This window comes from Pan troglodytes, chromosome 15, assembly GCF_028858775.2.
Source record: "Pan troglodytes isolate AG18354 chromosome 15, NHGRI_mPanTro3-v2.0_pri, whole genome shotgun sequence".
Lineage (NCBI taxonomy): Eukaryota > Metazoa > Chordata > Mammalia > Primates > Hominidae > Pan > Pan troglodytes.
This window is the reverse complement of record NC_072413.2, coordinates 51943232-51955115: the sequence shown is the minus strand read 5'-3', so window position 1 is coordinate 51955115 and position 11884 is coordinate 51943232. Positions and strand designations below refer to the sequence as shown.

General features: G+C 53.5%; 1 protein-coding gene across 6 annotated transcripts; it reads left to right on the top strand.

Moving 5' to 3' along the window:
* Positions 1 to 861: 861 nt before the first annotated feature.
* BMP4 (bone morphogenetic protein 4) lies at positions 862 to 8007 on the top strand. 6 transcript variants are annotated; one of them, XM_509954.8, is made up of 4 exons: positions 862 to 994; positions 4359 to 4483; positions 5530 to 5906; positions 6871 to 8007. In XM_509954.8, the coding sequence occupies exons 3-4, from the start codon at positions 5537 to 5539 to the stop codon at positions 7725 to 7727; spliced, it is 1227 nt and encodes a 408-aa protein (XP_509954.3). In that variant the 5' UTR covers positions 862 to 994; positions 4359 to 4483; positions 5530 to 5536; the 3' UTR covers positions 7728 to 8007. The 6 variants fall into 6 exon arrangements, with proteins under 6 accessions (XP_509954.3, XP_024204496.1, XP_003314377.1 ...); XM_024348728.3 differs by having other exon boundaries at positions 896 to 994; positions 5583 to 5906; XM_003314329.6 differs by having other exon boundaries at positions 927 to 1203.
* The last annotated feature ends 3877 nt before the right edge of the window (positions 8008 to 11884 follow it).

Below are 11884 nucleotides of genomic sequence, written 5' to 3'. Positions count from 1 at the left end.
AAGGGGCATCTTTTCTTGTCTCCCTGTGGCCTAAAAGGTTACTGCTTCTGTGGTTATCTCCTTGGAAAGACAGAGTGTCAGGACTCTTAGGTACACCAAAAATGAACAAAAAAATCAACAACAACCGTAACACCAACAAAAATAACTGCTGTGTCGGTTCTTAAGACGGCTTCTGAGCTAGAAACAGATTTTTCTAACTGTAAAAAACGTGGCCCCAGCCTGTCTGCAGGCCACCTCTGTCTTTAGGCCTTGGGGGGAGGAGGGAAGTGAGCTCATTTACTGGGGTCTACCTCAGGGTCATCACCAAGGTGTTCTACAAAACGCACTTTAAGAATGTTTTGGAAGGAAATTCACCTTTTAACAGCCCAAGAGGTATCTCTCTCTGGCACACAGTTCTGCACACAGCCTGTTTCTCAACGTTTGGAAATCTTTTAACAGTTTATGGAAGGCCACCTTTTAAACCGATCCAACAGCTCCTTTCTCCATAACCTGATTTTAGAGGTGTTTCATTATCTCTAATTACTCAGGGTAAATGGTGATTACTCAGTGTTTTAATCATCAGTTTGGGCAGCAGTTACACTAAACTCAGGGAAGCCCAGACTCCCATGGGTATTTTTGGAAGGTACGGCGACTAGTCGGTGCATGCTTTCTAGTACCTCCGCACGTGGTCCCAGGTGAGCCCCAGCCGCTTCCCAGAGCTGGAGGCAGCGGCGTCCCAGCTCCGACGGCAGCTGCGGACTCGGGCGCTGCCTGGGCTTCCGGGACCCGGGCCTGCTAGGCGAGGTCGGGCGGCTGGAGGGGAGGATGTGGGCGGGGCTCCCATCCACAGAAAGGGAGGCGAGCGAGGGAGGAGGGAAGAAGGGAGGGGCCGCCGGGGAAGAGGAGGAGGAAGGAAAGAAAGAAAGCGAGGGAGGGAAAGAGGAGGAAGGAAGATGCGAGAAGGCAGAGGAGGAGGGAGGGAGGGAAGGAGCGCGGAGCCCGGCCCGGAAGCTAGGTGAGTGTGGCATCCGAGCTGAGGGACGCGAGCCTGAGACGCCGCTGCTGCTCCGGCTGAGTATCTAGCCTGTCTCCCCGATGGGATTCCCGTCCAAGCTATCTCGAGCCTGCAGCGCCCCAGTCCCCGGCCCTCGCCCAGGTTCACTGCAACCGTTCAGAGGTCCCCAGGAGCTGCTGCTGGCGAGCCCGCTACTGCAGGGACCTATGGTGAGCAAGGCTACCTGGTGAGGGGAGACAGGCAGAGGGGGTCTAGGAGCCTCCTTGGGGGGAAGAAGCTGGTCACAGGCTGTGACCGAGGCAAAAGGTGGCCTAATTATTTTCCAATAGTGGTGCTGGAGGTGGGGATGCTGGCGCTGAAAGACCTTTAAATATCGGCTACTGCCCCTGCCCAGGCCTTCTCTGTCCGGCAGTCCCTGGGAGATTCTCACCTTTGGGAAGTGCGGGGCAGGAGAGCAGAAACAAGAGAAGCCCTTGGTAGGGGGTCGTTGGGAAAAACTGTGGGGTCTTGGGCTGAACTTGTTGCCCACGGGCTGGAGGTTGCGATCCCCGGACGGAAAGCGCGGGGGGAGGAAGGAGAGAACCGGCTCTGAGGTCCGGAGAGAGTGAGGGGGCAGAGCGACGGCGAGATGGGGAGAGAACACCTAGCTGGAGCAGGTTCTGCAGTAGAGAGCGCAGTCCTGCTGGCCTCTGGAGAGTGCGCGCCGCTCCGGAGGCTGCGTCGAGGGGAGTGTCACCCAATCTGGCCCCCAGCTGGCGGGGCGCCCTGAGAGCTTGCGAACTGCAGTTGCAGGACGCGCCTTCTTCACGAGCTATTTTCGTTGACTTGCGGAACCCAAGGAGCCTCGCCTCTATCATTTCACGGTGTAGGGTCCCTAGAGACGACAGCCAAGATCCCAGGGGCTCCCAGGACGCTTGTTCCTGCGGTGTCGTGTCCTATGGGGAGTTCCTGGCGGGACGAAAGGCGGACGCGCGGCTCTTCCTGGCCCTCCAGGCCCGGAACCGACGGGAAAGGTTCCCGTGATTCCCGAGTCCCTGCAGGCTTCTTCCAGCGGGAGTTGGTCCGGGGACCTCAGACGCCTTCTAAGCACTGCTTTGGAGGTTGGTTTCCAAGGATCGCGGTTTGTGAGTTGAAGGCTTTGTGAGAGGTTAAACCCCCAAAAGATACATATTTGGTAAACTGAGGCTACCTGTAAACACATTTCGGCATTAGGAGAAGATTCGGGTAGGGAAGTGAAGGACAACCACCCCGAGTTACATTCCTTTCCCCCAATAAAAAGCTCTGGGGATGAAAGTTCTTTTGGCTTTTATCTTTTCGATTTAAAAATTTGAGAAGAAAAATGTGACTAGAGATGAATCCTGGTGAATCCGAAATTGAAACACAACTCCCCCTTCCCCTTCCTATCCTCTCGGTTTTAGAACCGCGCTCTCCCGCCCCAGGAGATTCCTTGGGGCCGAGGGTTTTCCGGGGAACCCGGGCGCCCGCCCCTTCTACTGTCCCTTTGCCCCGCGGGCACAGCTTGCCTCCGTCTGCTTTCTCTACTTCTGGACCTCTCCTCGCCGGGCTTTTTAAAGGGCTTCTGCGTCTCAAAACAAAACAAAAAAACCCTTTGCTCTTCCCAACCCTTTCGCAGCCCGCCCCAGCGGTGGCGCGGGACAAGCAAAGGCGAAAGCCGCGCGGCTCTTGCCGGGCGCGGACGGTCGCGCAGGGGCGCCCGCGGCCTCCGCACCCGGACCTGAGGTGTTGGTCGACTCCGGGCATCCACGGTCGGGAGGGAGGGCTGAGCTGCTCGATCCTTTACTTTTCTTCCTCAAAGTCTACCTGCCAATGCCCCTAAGAAGAAAACCAAGTATGTGCGTGGAGAGTGGGGCGGCAGGCAACCCGAGTTCTTGAGCTCCGGAGCTACCCAAAGCAGCAACTGGGAACAGCCTCAGGAAAGGGAGGTCGGGTGGAGTGGGCTTTGGGGCAGGAGTCATGGGGCCCGGGCCCCGGGGACGACCTGGCGCGCCCGGCCCTGCTGAACGCAGAGTTGCGCCTAGTCGGGTTTTCGAAGAGGCCCTTGCGCTGAGCGACCCACGCGCGCGGCAGCATCTTCGATTAGTCAGGACATCCCAGTAACTGCTTGAGCTGTAGGTAGGTAAAATTCTTGAAGGAGTATTTGCTGCGTGCGACTCTGCTGCTGGTGCAACGGAGGAAGGGGGTGGGGGAAGGAAGTGGCGGGGGAAGGAGTGTGGTGGTGGTTTTAAAAATAAGGGAAGCCGAGGCGAGAGAGACGCAGACGCAGAGGTCGAGCGCAGGCCGAAAGCTGTTCACCGTTTTCTCGACTCCGGGGAACATGGTGGGATTTCCTTTCTGCGCCGGGTCGGGAGTTGTAAAACCTCGGCCACATTAAGATCTGAAAACTGTGATGCGTCCTTTCTGCAGCGACGCCTCTTTCTGAATCTGCCCGGAGCTGCGAGCCCCGGCGTCTGTCCCTCAGCCTGGCATGGCTTCTTCGGGGGTCTGCTTTGCATGGGGAGAGGGGCCACGCAGCGGCGGACTAGGTTTGGGGATTCTCGGTAATGGACCCGGAGCAATGACTAACAGCCGGTCCCTCTCACTTTCCCACAGCGATCACCCTCTAACACCCTCCCTCCCATTCCCGGCCCCGCGCGTGACAAGGTCGGCTGCTTTCAGCCGGGAGCTAGATCGGTGGCCCGGCTCTTCGGAGCCTTAGCAGGCGTTCGCCAAGGGGTGACTGGCTGTCATTGGGAGCAATATTTGGCCTTGAGGAGACCCTGGGGAGGAAGTGGCGGGGATCTCGTGTTTGCTTGTGTGTGTGTGTGTGTGTGTGGGTGTGTGTGTATACGCGCGTGGGCAGGGTCCCTCTGCGTTTTCCTTTTTAAGTGCCTCTCGGTGGTGAGGCTTTGGGCGGGTGAGACTTTCCCGACCTCGCTCCCGGCCCCTCATAAGCCGGGTTCGAGCTGGGAGACGCAGCCCCTTCAGTGCGCCCCAAATCCTCTGGCTTCAGGTGGCCTGGCGCGGGGGCCCAGCACGACGCACCGCGCCGAGAACCGGGTTCTCCGTGCGCTGCGCCAGTAGCCCTGGGAGCGCGGCGGCCGCGGGGCACCGGCCGAGGGCTCTGCCGAGCGCCGCCGGGAGCTCCTCCCGGACCGCTGAGGCTCGGGCGGCGGGCGCGGAGGTTGGCCTCGCCTGGAGGGGCGGGCCCGCGAGGGGCGGGGGGCTGTGGAGGAGGGGAGGGCGCGCAGGCCCTTTCGCCGCCTGCCGCGGGAGGGGCCTCGGCGCTCACGTGACTCCGAGGGGCTGGAAGAAAAACAGAGCCTGTCTGCGCTGGAGTCTCATTATATTCAAATATTCCTTTTAGGAGCCATTCCGTAGTGCCATCCCGAGCAACGCACTGCTGCAGCTTCCCTGAGCCTTTCCAGCAAGTTTGTTCAAGATTGGCTGTCAAGAATCATGGACTGTTATTATATGCCTTGTTTTCTGTCAGTGAGTAGACACCTCTTCCTTCCCCCTCCCCGGAATTCACTCTGCCCTCACCACCCCTGCTCTCCGGCTGTCCCTTCCGTCGGACCTCCTTTGCAATATCCACACTCTGCTCCCTGGCAGCACTGTCGCTCCCTTCTTGGCCCGGCAGCCGGGGCGCTCGAAGCGTACGGGTTCCTTTTAAAGTGCTGCCAGCGCGCACTCGCCCTCTCAGCGTTGCAAGAAAGGGGAGCGCGAGGGAGCTAAAGAGATGAAAGCCCGGGGTTGTACCTTGAGGGCTAACCACTCCCTTCCCCTACCCAACTTGTCTGGGAGAGCCCCCAGTGTCTCCGTGGCGCGTTCCCACTCTCTTGTCAAAACTCACAGAGGTCTCTCCGGAATCGTCCCTCACCCCTTCCCTGGGGGTGAGCGGGCACGATCAGGCACTTTTGGCTGAATATTTCAAACTCATCGGCCACAATAAAATAAGCCCTCAAGCCACCCGGTTAGCTCCCAGACCACCTTCTCGGCTTCTGGACCCTGTCGCCCTCTGTCTTCGCCCAGCCCCTGCCTCTCACTTTCCCTCCCTCTGGCTCTGAACCAACTGGAAGTTGTGAAAGTTGGGCTCTGAGGGTGGAGGAAAAGGGAGAGAAGCTGAAGGTCTAAAGTGGAGAGCAATGCCATTTTAATTCTCCCTCCCCCACCCCTTTTCACCCCCTCAATGTTAACTGTTTATCCTTCAAGAAGCCACGCTGAGATCATGGCCCAGATAGCAGTTAGGACAAAAAAAGATTAACAGGATGGAGGCTATCTGATTTGGGGTTATTTGACTGTAAACAAGTTAGACCAAGTAATTACAGGGCAATTCTTACTTTCAGGCCGTGCATGGCTGCAGCTGGTGGGTGGGGGGGTGGTGTGAGGGAGAAGACACAAACTTGATCTTTCTGACCTGCTTTCCATCTTGCCCCTCCATTTCTAGCCCTAAATGCATATGCAGACACATCTCTATTTCTCCCTATTTATTGGTGTTTATTTATTCTCTAACCTTCCACTCCCCTCCCCCTCCCCAGAGACACCATGATTCCTGGTAACCGAATGCTGATGGTCGTTTTATTATGCCAAGTCCTGCTAGGAGGCGCGAGCCATGCTAGTTTGATACCTGAGACGGGGAAGAAAAAAGTCGCCGAGATTCAGGGCCACGCGGGAGGACGCCGCTCAGGGCAGAGCCATGAGCTCCTGCGGGACTTCGAGGCGACACTTCTGCAGATGTTTGGGCTGCGCCGCCGCCCGCAGCCTAGCAAGAGTGCCGTCATTCCGGACTACATGCGGGATCTTTACCGGCTTCAGTCTGGGGAGGAGGAGGAAGAGCAGATCCACAGCACTGGTCTTGAGTATCCTGAGCGCCCGGCCAGCCGGGCCAACACCGTGAGGAGCTTCCACCACGAAGGTCAGTCTCTTCCCCCAGTCTGCGTGGGGGAGGGCTGGTGGGACTGGCTAGAGGGGCAGTGAAAGCCCTGGGGAAGAAGAGTTCGGGTTACATCAAAGCCCCAGTCCAGGAGGCTGAGGAACAGAGCTGCTTACCTCCAAGAATTTGCAGAGCTGCCGCCGAACTTATTTTTTGGAGACAGAGGGGGAGGTGTTCAGGGGAAGGGGAATGACAGCACTCAGACGTGGGCTAGCCCCAGCGGTGTGTTTTTGCTATATCAAAGCCTTTTCTGCTAGGTTTTCTGCCCGTTTTTTTCAAAGCACCTACTGAATTTAATATTACAGCTGTGTGTTTGTCGGGTTTATTCAATAGGGGCCTTGTAATCCGATCTGAATGTTTCCTAGCGGATGTTTCTTTTCCAAAGTAAATCTGAGTTATTAATCCACCAGCATCATTACTGTGTTGGAATTTATTTTCCCCTCTGTAACATGATCAACAAGGCATGCTCTGTGTTTCCAAGATCGCTGGGGAAATGTTTAGTAACATACTCAATAGTGGAAGAGGGAGAGGGTGGTTGTGTGCATGTTTCCTCCTGCCTGTGCTCTGTTGGCCCCTCTTTTTCTTTACAACCACTTGTAAAGAAAACTGTGGACACAAAGCCAAGGTGGGGGGTTTAAAAGAGGAGTCTGATTGTGGTGCCATAGAGGAGTTGACACATAGAAATTATTAGACATATCAAGGAGGCTGGAGATAATTTCTGTCTTTGGTGCTTGAGAAATGCTAGCTACATTTTGCTGGTTTGTTAGCTGCCCCACTTATCTGCTCCTTCAAATTAAGGGGTATGCTTATTTTCCCCCAGTAGGTTTCCCCTGCATAAGCAGAATTCACCATTCATTGCCCAACCCTGAGCTATCTCTTGACTCTTCCATCTTTGAAAGAAGTTCATATGCTTTTTCTTTTCCCCTTCCTTCCTAACTGTGCCTAGAACATCTGGAGAACATCCCAGGGACCAGTGAAAACTCTGCTTTTCGTTTCCTCTTTAACCTCAGCAGCATCCCTGAGAACGAGGTGATCTCCTCTGCAGAGCTTCGGCTCTTCCGGGAGCAGGTGGACCAGGGCCCTGATTGGGAAAGGGGCTTCCACCGTATAAACATTTATGAGGTTATGAAGCCCCCAGCAGAAGTGGTGCCTGGGCACCTCATCACACGACTACTGGACACGAGACTGGTCCACCACAATGTGACACGGTGGGAAACTTTTGATGTGAGCCCTGCGGTCCTTCGCTGGACCCGGGAGAAGCAGCCAAACTATGGGCTAGCCATTGAGGTGACTCACCTCCATCAGACTCGGACCCACCAGGGCCAGCATGTCAGGATTAGCCGATCGTTACCTCAAGGGAGTGGGAATTGGGCCCAGCTCCGGCCCCTCCTGGTCACCTTTGGCCATGATGGCCGGGGCCATGCCTTGACCCGACGCCGGAGGGCCAAGCGTAGCCCTAAGCATCACCCACAGCGGGCCAGGAAGAAGAATAAGAACTGCCGGCGCCACTCGCTCTATGTGGACTTCAGCGATGTGGGCTGGAATGACTGGATTGTGGCCCCACCAGGCTACCAGGCCTTCTACTGCCATGGGGACTGCCCCTTTCCACTGGCTGACCACCTCAACTCAACCAACCATGCCATTGTGCAGACCCTGGTCAATTCTGTCAATTCCAGTATCCCCAAAGCCTGTTGTGTGCCCACTGAACTGAGTGCCATCTCCATGCTGTACCTGGATGAGTATGATAAGGTGGTACTGAAAAATTATCAGGAGATGGTAGTAGAGGGATGTGGGTGCCGCTGAGATCAGGCAGTCCTTGAGGATAGACAGATATACACACCACACACACACACCACACACACACGTTCCCATCCACTCACCCACACACTACACAGACTGCTTCCTTATAGCTGGACTTTTATTTAAAAAAAAAAAAAAAAGGAAAAAAACCCCTAAACATTCACCTTGACCTTATTTATGACTTTACGTGCAAATGTTTTGACCATATTGATCATATATTTTGACAAAATATATTTATAACTACGTATTAAAAGAAAAAAATAAAATGAGTCATTATTTTAAAGGTAAATCATGATATTTTTTTTCTCCTTAATCCTTTCTCTTTTCCTTCGGGCTCGTCTCTTTTGAATGAGGCTTTTTTCTGTTCAGGTGAGTTGGAGGCTGGATGGAAGTCAAAAGGTGGTACCTGGAGGTGGTTAAGTTGTAGGGACAGGAAGTAAACTGTTGGCAGAGAGAGATGGTAATTGCCAGCATGAATTGTTTTCTATTTCTATTTAATCTTAACAAGGACGCAGTATCCTCTCCCATCTGGATGACACATGCCTTGGAGAAACACTGGGATGAAAGGAGTGTAGGTCAGATTAAAGACTTCATTTCAGGCCCCTTGTACATCTTCTGTTTCACTCACCTGTTGAGGTGTATCACAGCTGAGTGTGATGAGGTCTCAACTCTAGGAAAAATGATACCCACCTCTGCTTTCATGATACCTCAGGGTATCTCCAGTTATTACAGGTACCAATGTGATATTTCCAAATCAAAACTAATTTGTACACTAACATCATAATGTGTGTGTGAAGGCATGTTTTTAAACTTATTTTTTTTTTCTCCAGGTAGGACTCTTTTATTTTTTCTTTTGTCTTTTTTTTTTTTTTTTGAAACAAGGTCTCTCTTTGTTGCCCCAGGCTGGTCTTGAACTCCTGGGCTCAAAGCAATCTTCTCATTTCGGCCTCTTTGGGATTACAGGCATGCACTGCTATTTTGTCTTTTTTTTTTTTTTTTTTGGAACAAATAATGTACCCTACCTTCAAAAAGTTTGATGACTACTGTTTTAATATGCCACTTGATAGAATTTCCCATTGTTTCTTGACTTTTTCCCTTGTCCTCTTTTCCCAATGTGAAGGCCTTCATCAAGTTTAGGATCCCAACAGATTGGGCTGGGTGAGGGTTGACAATGGAGTCAGATACTAAAGGGTCAGAATTTCTAAGCAGGCACTGTGAAGGTGTCCCACTATTATACAGAAATCTCGAGTCAAATGTCAACTCTCCTTTTCGCTCTGTACTGCCTCCCTCACACCCTCTTCCCTGGCGTTGGGCAGAAAGAGGTAGATCTGATGTTCTGTGCTAGGGTTTCTTAAAGGAAAAAGCTCAATTTTTGGACAAAGTTAAAAAAAAAGGAGGATGCTAATGTACCCTCAGTTAAGGGCTCCCAGCAGGCAGATAAATGCCTTTCTGGAATGACGGGTGTAGGGATTAAGAGGAGCAGAGGAGAGGCCTTTGCTTTTTCTTACTTGCCACCAACAACTAAATTAAGCCTTGAATCTTGGTCTGTGCTGGCTCATTTCATATGTGTGCTGAGAAAATTCACACATATGAAGTGAGCCAGCACAGACCAAGATCCCTTTGGATCCCTTTGGGGCAGAAACATTTAGTGTCTTTGTATGTTCTCTGTGTGGAAGGCTGATAGCGCATTTCTCCATCATGAAGGTGTAGATATGAGTGGTAGTATTGCTGTTGCGCTGGTGGTGTGTGCACCCAAAGAATGTGTGTGGTGCACACTCCTGGCGTTTGCATTTTTCTAAGTGGGGTGTGCACCCTTGCATTCTTGTACACACTTTCTTACATATGCTCCTGGGAGTGGAGTGGGTGAAGCAGGATTCATTTTTGTTTTTAATTACTGAAGTCCTACACTCCTCCAAAAGGAGCAGCTTAGTGGAAACCAATAAAAATTGAAGCAGGGTGGTTGCCAAAACCCCAGCTCCCCGGAGAGCGCAGGTGGAGAGAAGAGATCAGAGCCCCAGGCAAAGGCAGCAAGACTACACAGTTCCTCCAAAACTCCCCGCAAAAAGGGATCCTTCGCCCACCCCTCCAACCCCCCCAGGTCGCTGCCCCTTTGATTAATGGTATGGAGCTCAAATATATCATTTAGGGAAGCCCCTTATAGATTCCCCTCAGGCAGCCTCATTTTGTTTTGCCCAATTTCTAGCAACTTTCTGAAACATCGATGTCATTGAAAAGGAACCAGTAGATCTCCAGTACTTGAACAAATTATCCTAGGGCCAGTACTGAGCCCTGTGACTGTCCAGTTCTAGCAACCAACCCCTTCCTCCATCCTCCCCCCTCCTACTGGCTTATTTTCAGGAATGGATAATGTTGTTTATTTGTTCAGCCAAATATTTGGTCTGGGGAATTTACCGTGAAATTCTGTGAATTGCATATACCTAGTTAACAAAATAGTCCTAATGCCACAAATGTTAGCATGGAAAACAAAGAGCTATGGCCAGCGTTAACTCTTTAAATTCTGTTTGAAAGCTTAGTCCTGAGACCCGGGGAGATTAAAAAAAATAATAAAAAAAAATTGGATGTGTGTGGAGATTTAGGTTTCGGCATTTACTCTTTTTGCCTAATATTCAGTTCAGTACCTGACGGAAGTCGTAGGGTGATTCTCGGCGTTGCTTTTGGATCAAGCCTACCATTTCGCCCCATTCATGTTTTGTTTTGTTTTGTTTTTTTCTCCAGAGTAATGTTCCCATTACTGAAAGAAAGATGGGGAGGGAAGCTCGCCCTTGAGGAGTTCGGCAAAGTCGTAACCACATCAGAGAAGCTGCTTGGTCGATCCCTACCCAACCCTTAAACTGGAACCGGCTTCCTAGGAGCTTAAAAAAAAAAAAAAAAGGTGGGGGGGTGTGGAGTGGGACGCATCAAACATTCCCCTGCTTTCGTTGCATAATTCGCCCAGAACCTGCCAGGTGACCTGCTGACTTTGTTTTCTGTCTTGACCGTGCTTCGTTCCACACCCCCCTCGCCGCCGGGCAGCGCCACACTGAGAGGGCTCGGCGCGTCCGCGGCGCTGGCAGACCCCAATAGTCACCCGGCCTTGGACTGGCGTCAAGATCCAGCCCCGCCGACCCCGCCTCCCGCCCGCTCTGGAGCTCCCGGGCCCGGCGGCGGCGGGGGCACCAGGGGGCGTCCTCCCTGCGGGGGACCAGGGGGACCGTGCACCTGGCGACGGCCCGCGGGAGCCGCGCGGCAGGCGGCCACCCCTCCCCATCCCCGCGGACCGCGGACTGCGGGTCCCCCAGCCCGGGCCCGAGAGCCGGCCCGCTCATCCGCCCTCGGGGACCCAGGCCTCAGGTGAAGCTCTGCAGACACAGACGGATCTGATTAGCGCTCGCTGGTCCTTGGGGCGGTCGCTCGGCAGATTTCATGCGAAATGGGGTCAAAAGGCCGCGCAGAAGCGTGGAGTCTGCAGGGGAAGGCTCCCCGGGGTGGAGGGGCTTAAGAGGGGTCGAGACCTTTAGGAGTTTTCTGTAGGGGGCAGAGAGCGGGAATTAGGGAGCGAGGCTCTCCTGCCTCCAAGCTCACAGTGGGCCTGCATATGGGGGTGACTCAATGGGAGCGGGGACGTGGGCGAGTGGGAAACAGGCCCGCTGGGTGAGGGTCGGACCTGCAGACTGGCCCTGAAGGCTGGGCCGCTGTCTTGGGCCCCTTGGGGACACGGAGAGCCCTGGGTCCCAGCTGAACTGCAGCCAGGGCCCCGCTCCCCAACAGTCGGGGGACGGAGGTGAACGGGAGAGGCCACGGGTGTGCAAGAGTGGAGCTGGACGATTGCTTTCAGAAATGAGATGCCAAGCCCATGATACATAATGGCAGCACCTCAGCTGACCTCCGCAGGACCTCTGGCCCGGGGACTCACCGTGCCCGCCCCCACTCCCTCTCCAAAGGTGAGCCAGGACCATAAAGCTTATCCCAGGCCCAGGTCTCCGAACTATTTGTCATCAAAGATACTTTTGCTTCAACACAAAACCTATTTTACAAACTATTCACATACTCTCTTTTGAAAAGGAAAAGAATAATGCAAATGCAACGTTGGTGACCTTACATTACCTGGGAATCAGAAGGTTATTAGTATTCCCTAGGGGAATTTAGGATAACTGGTGGAC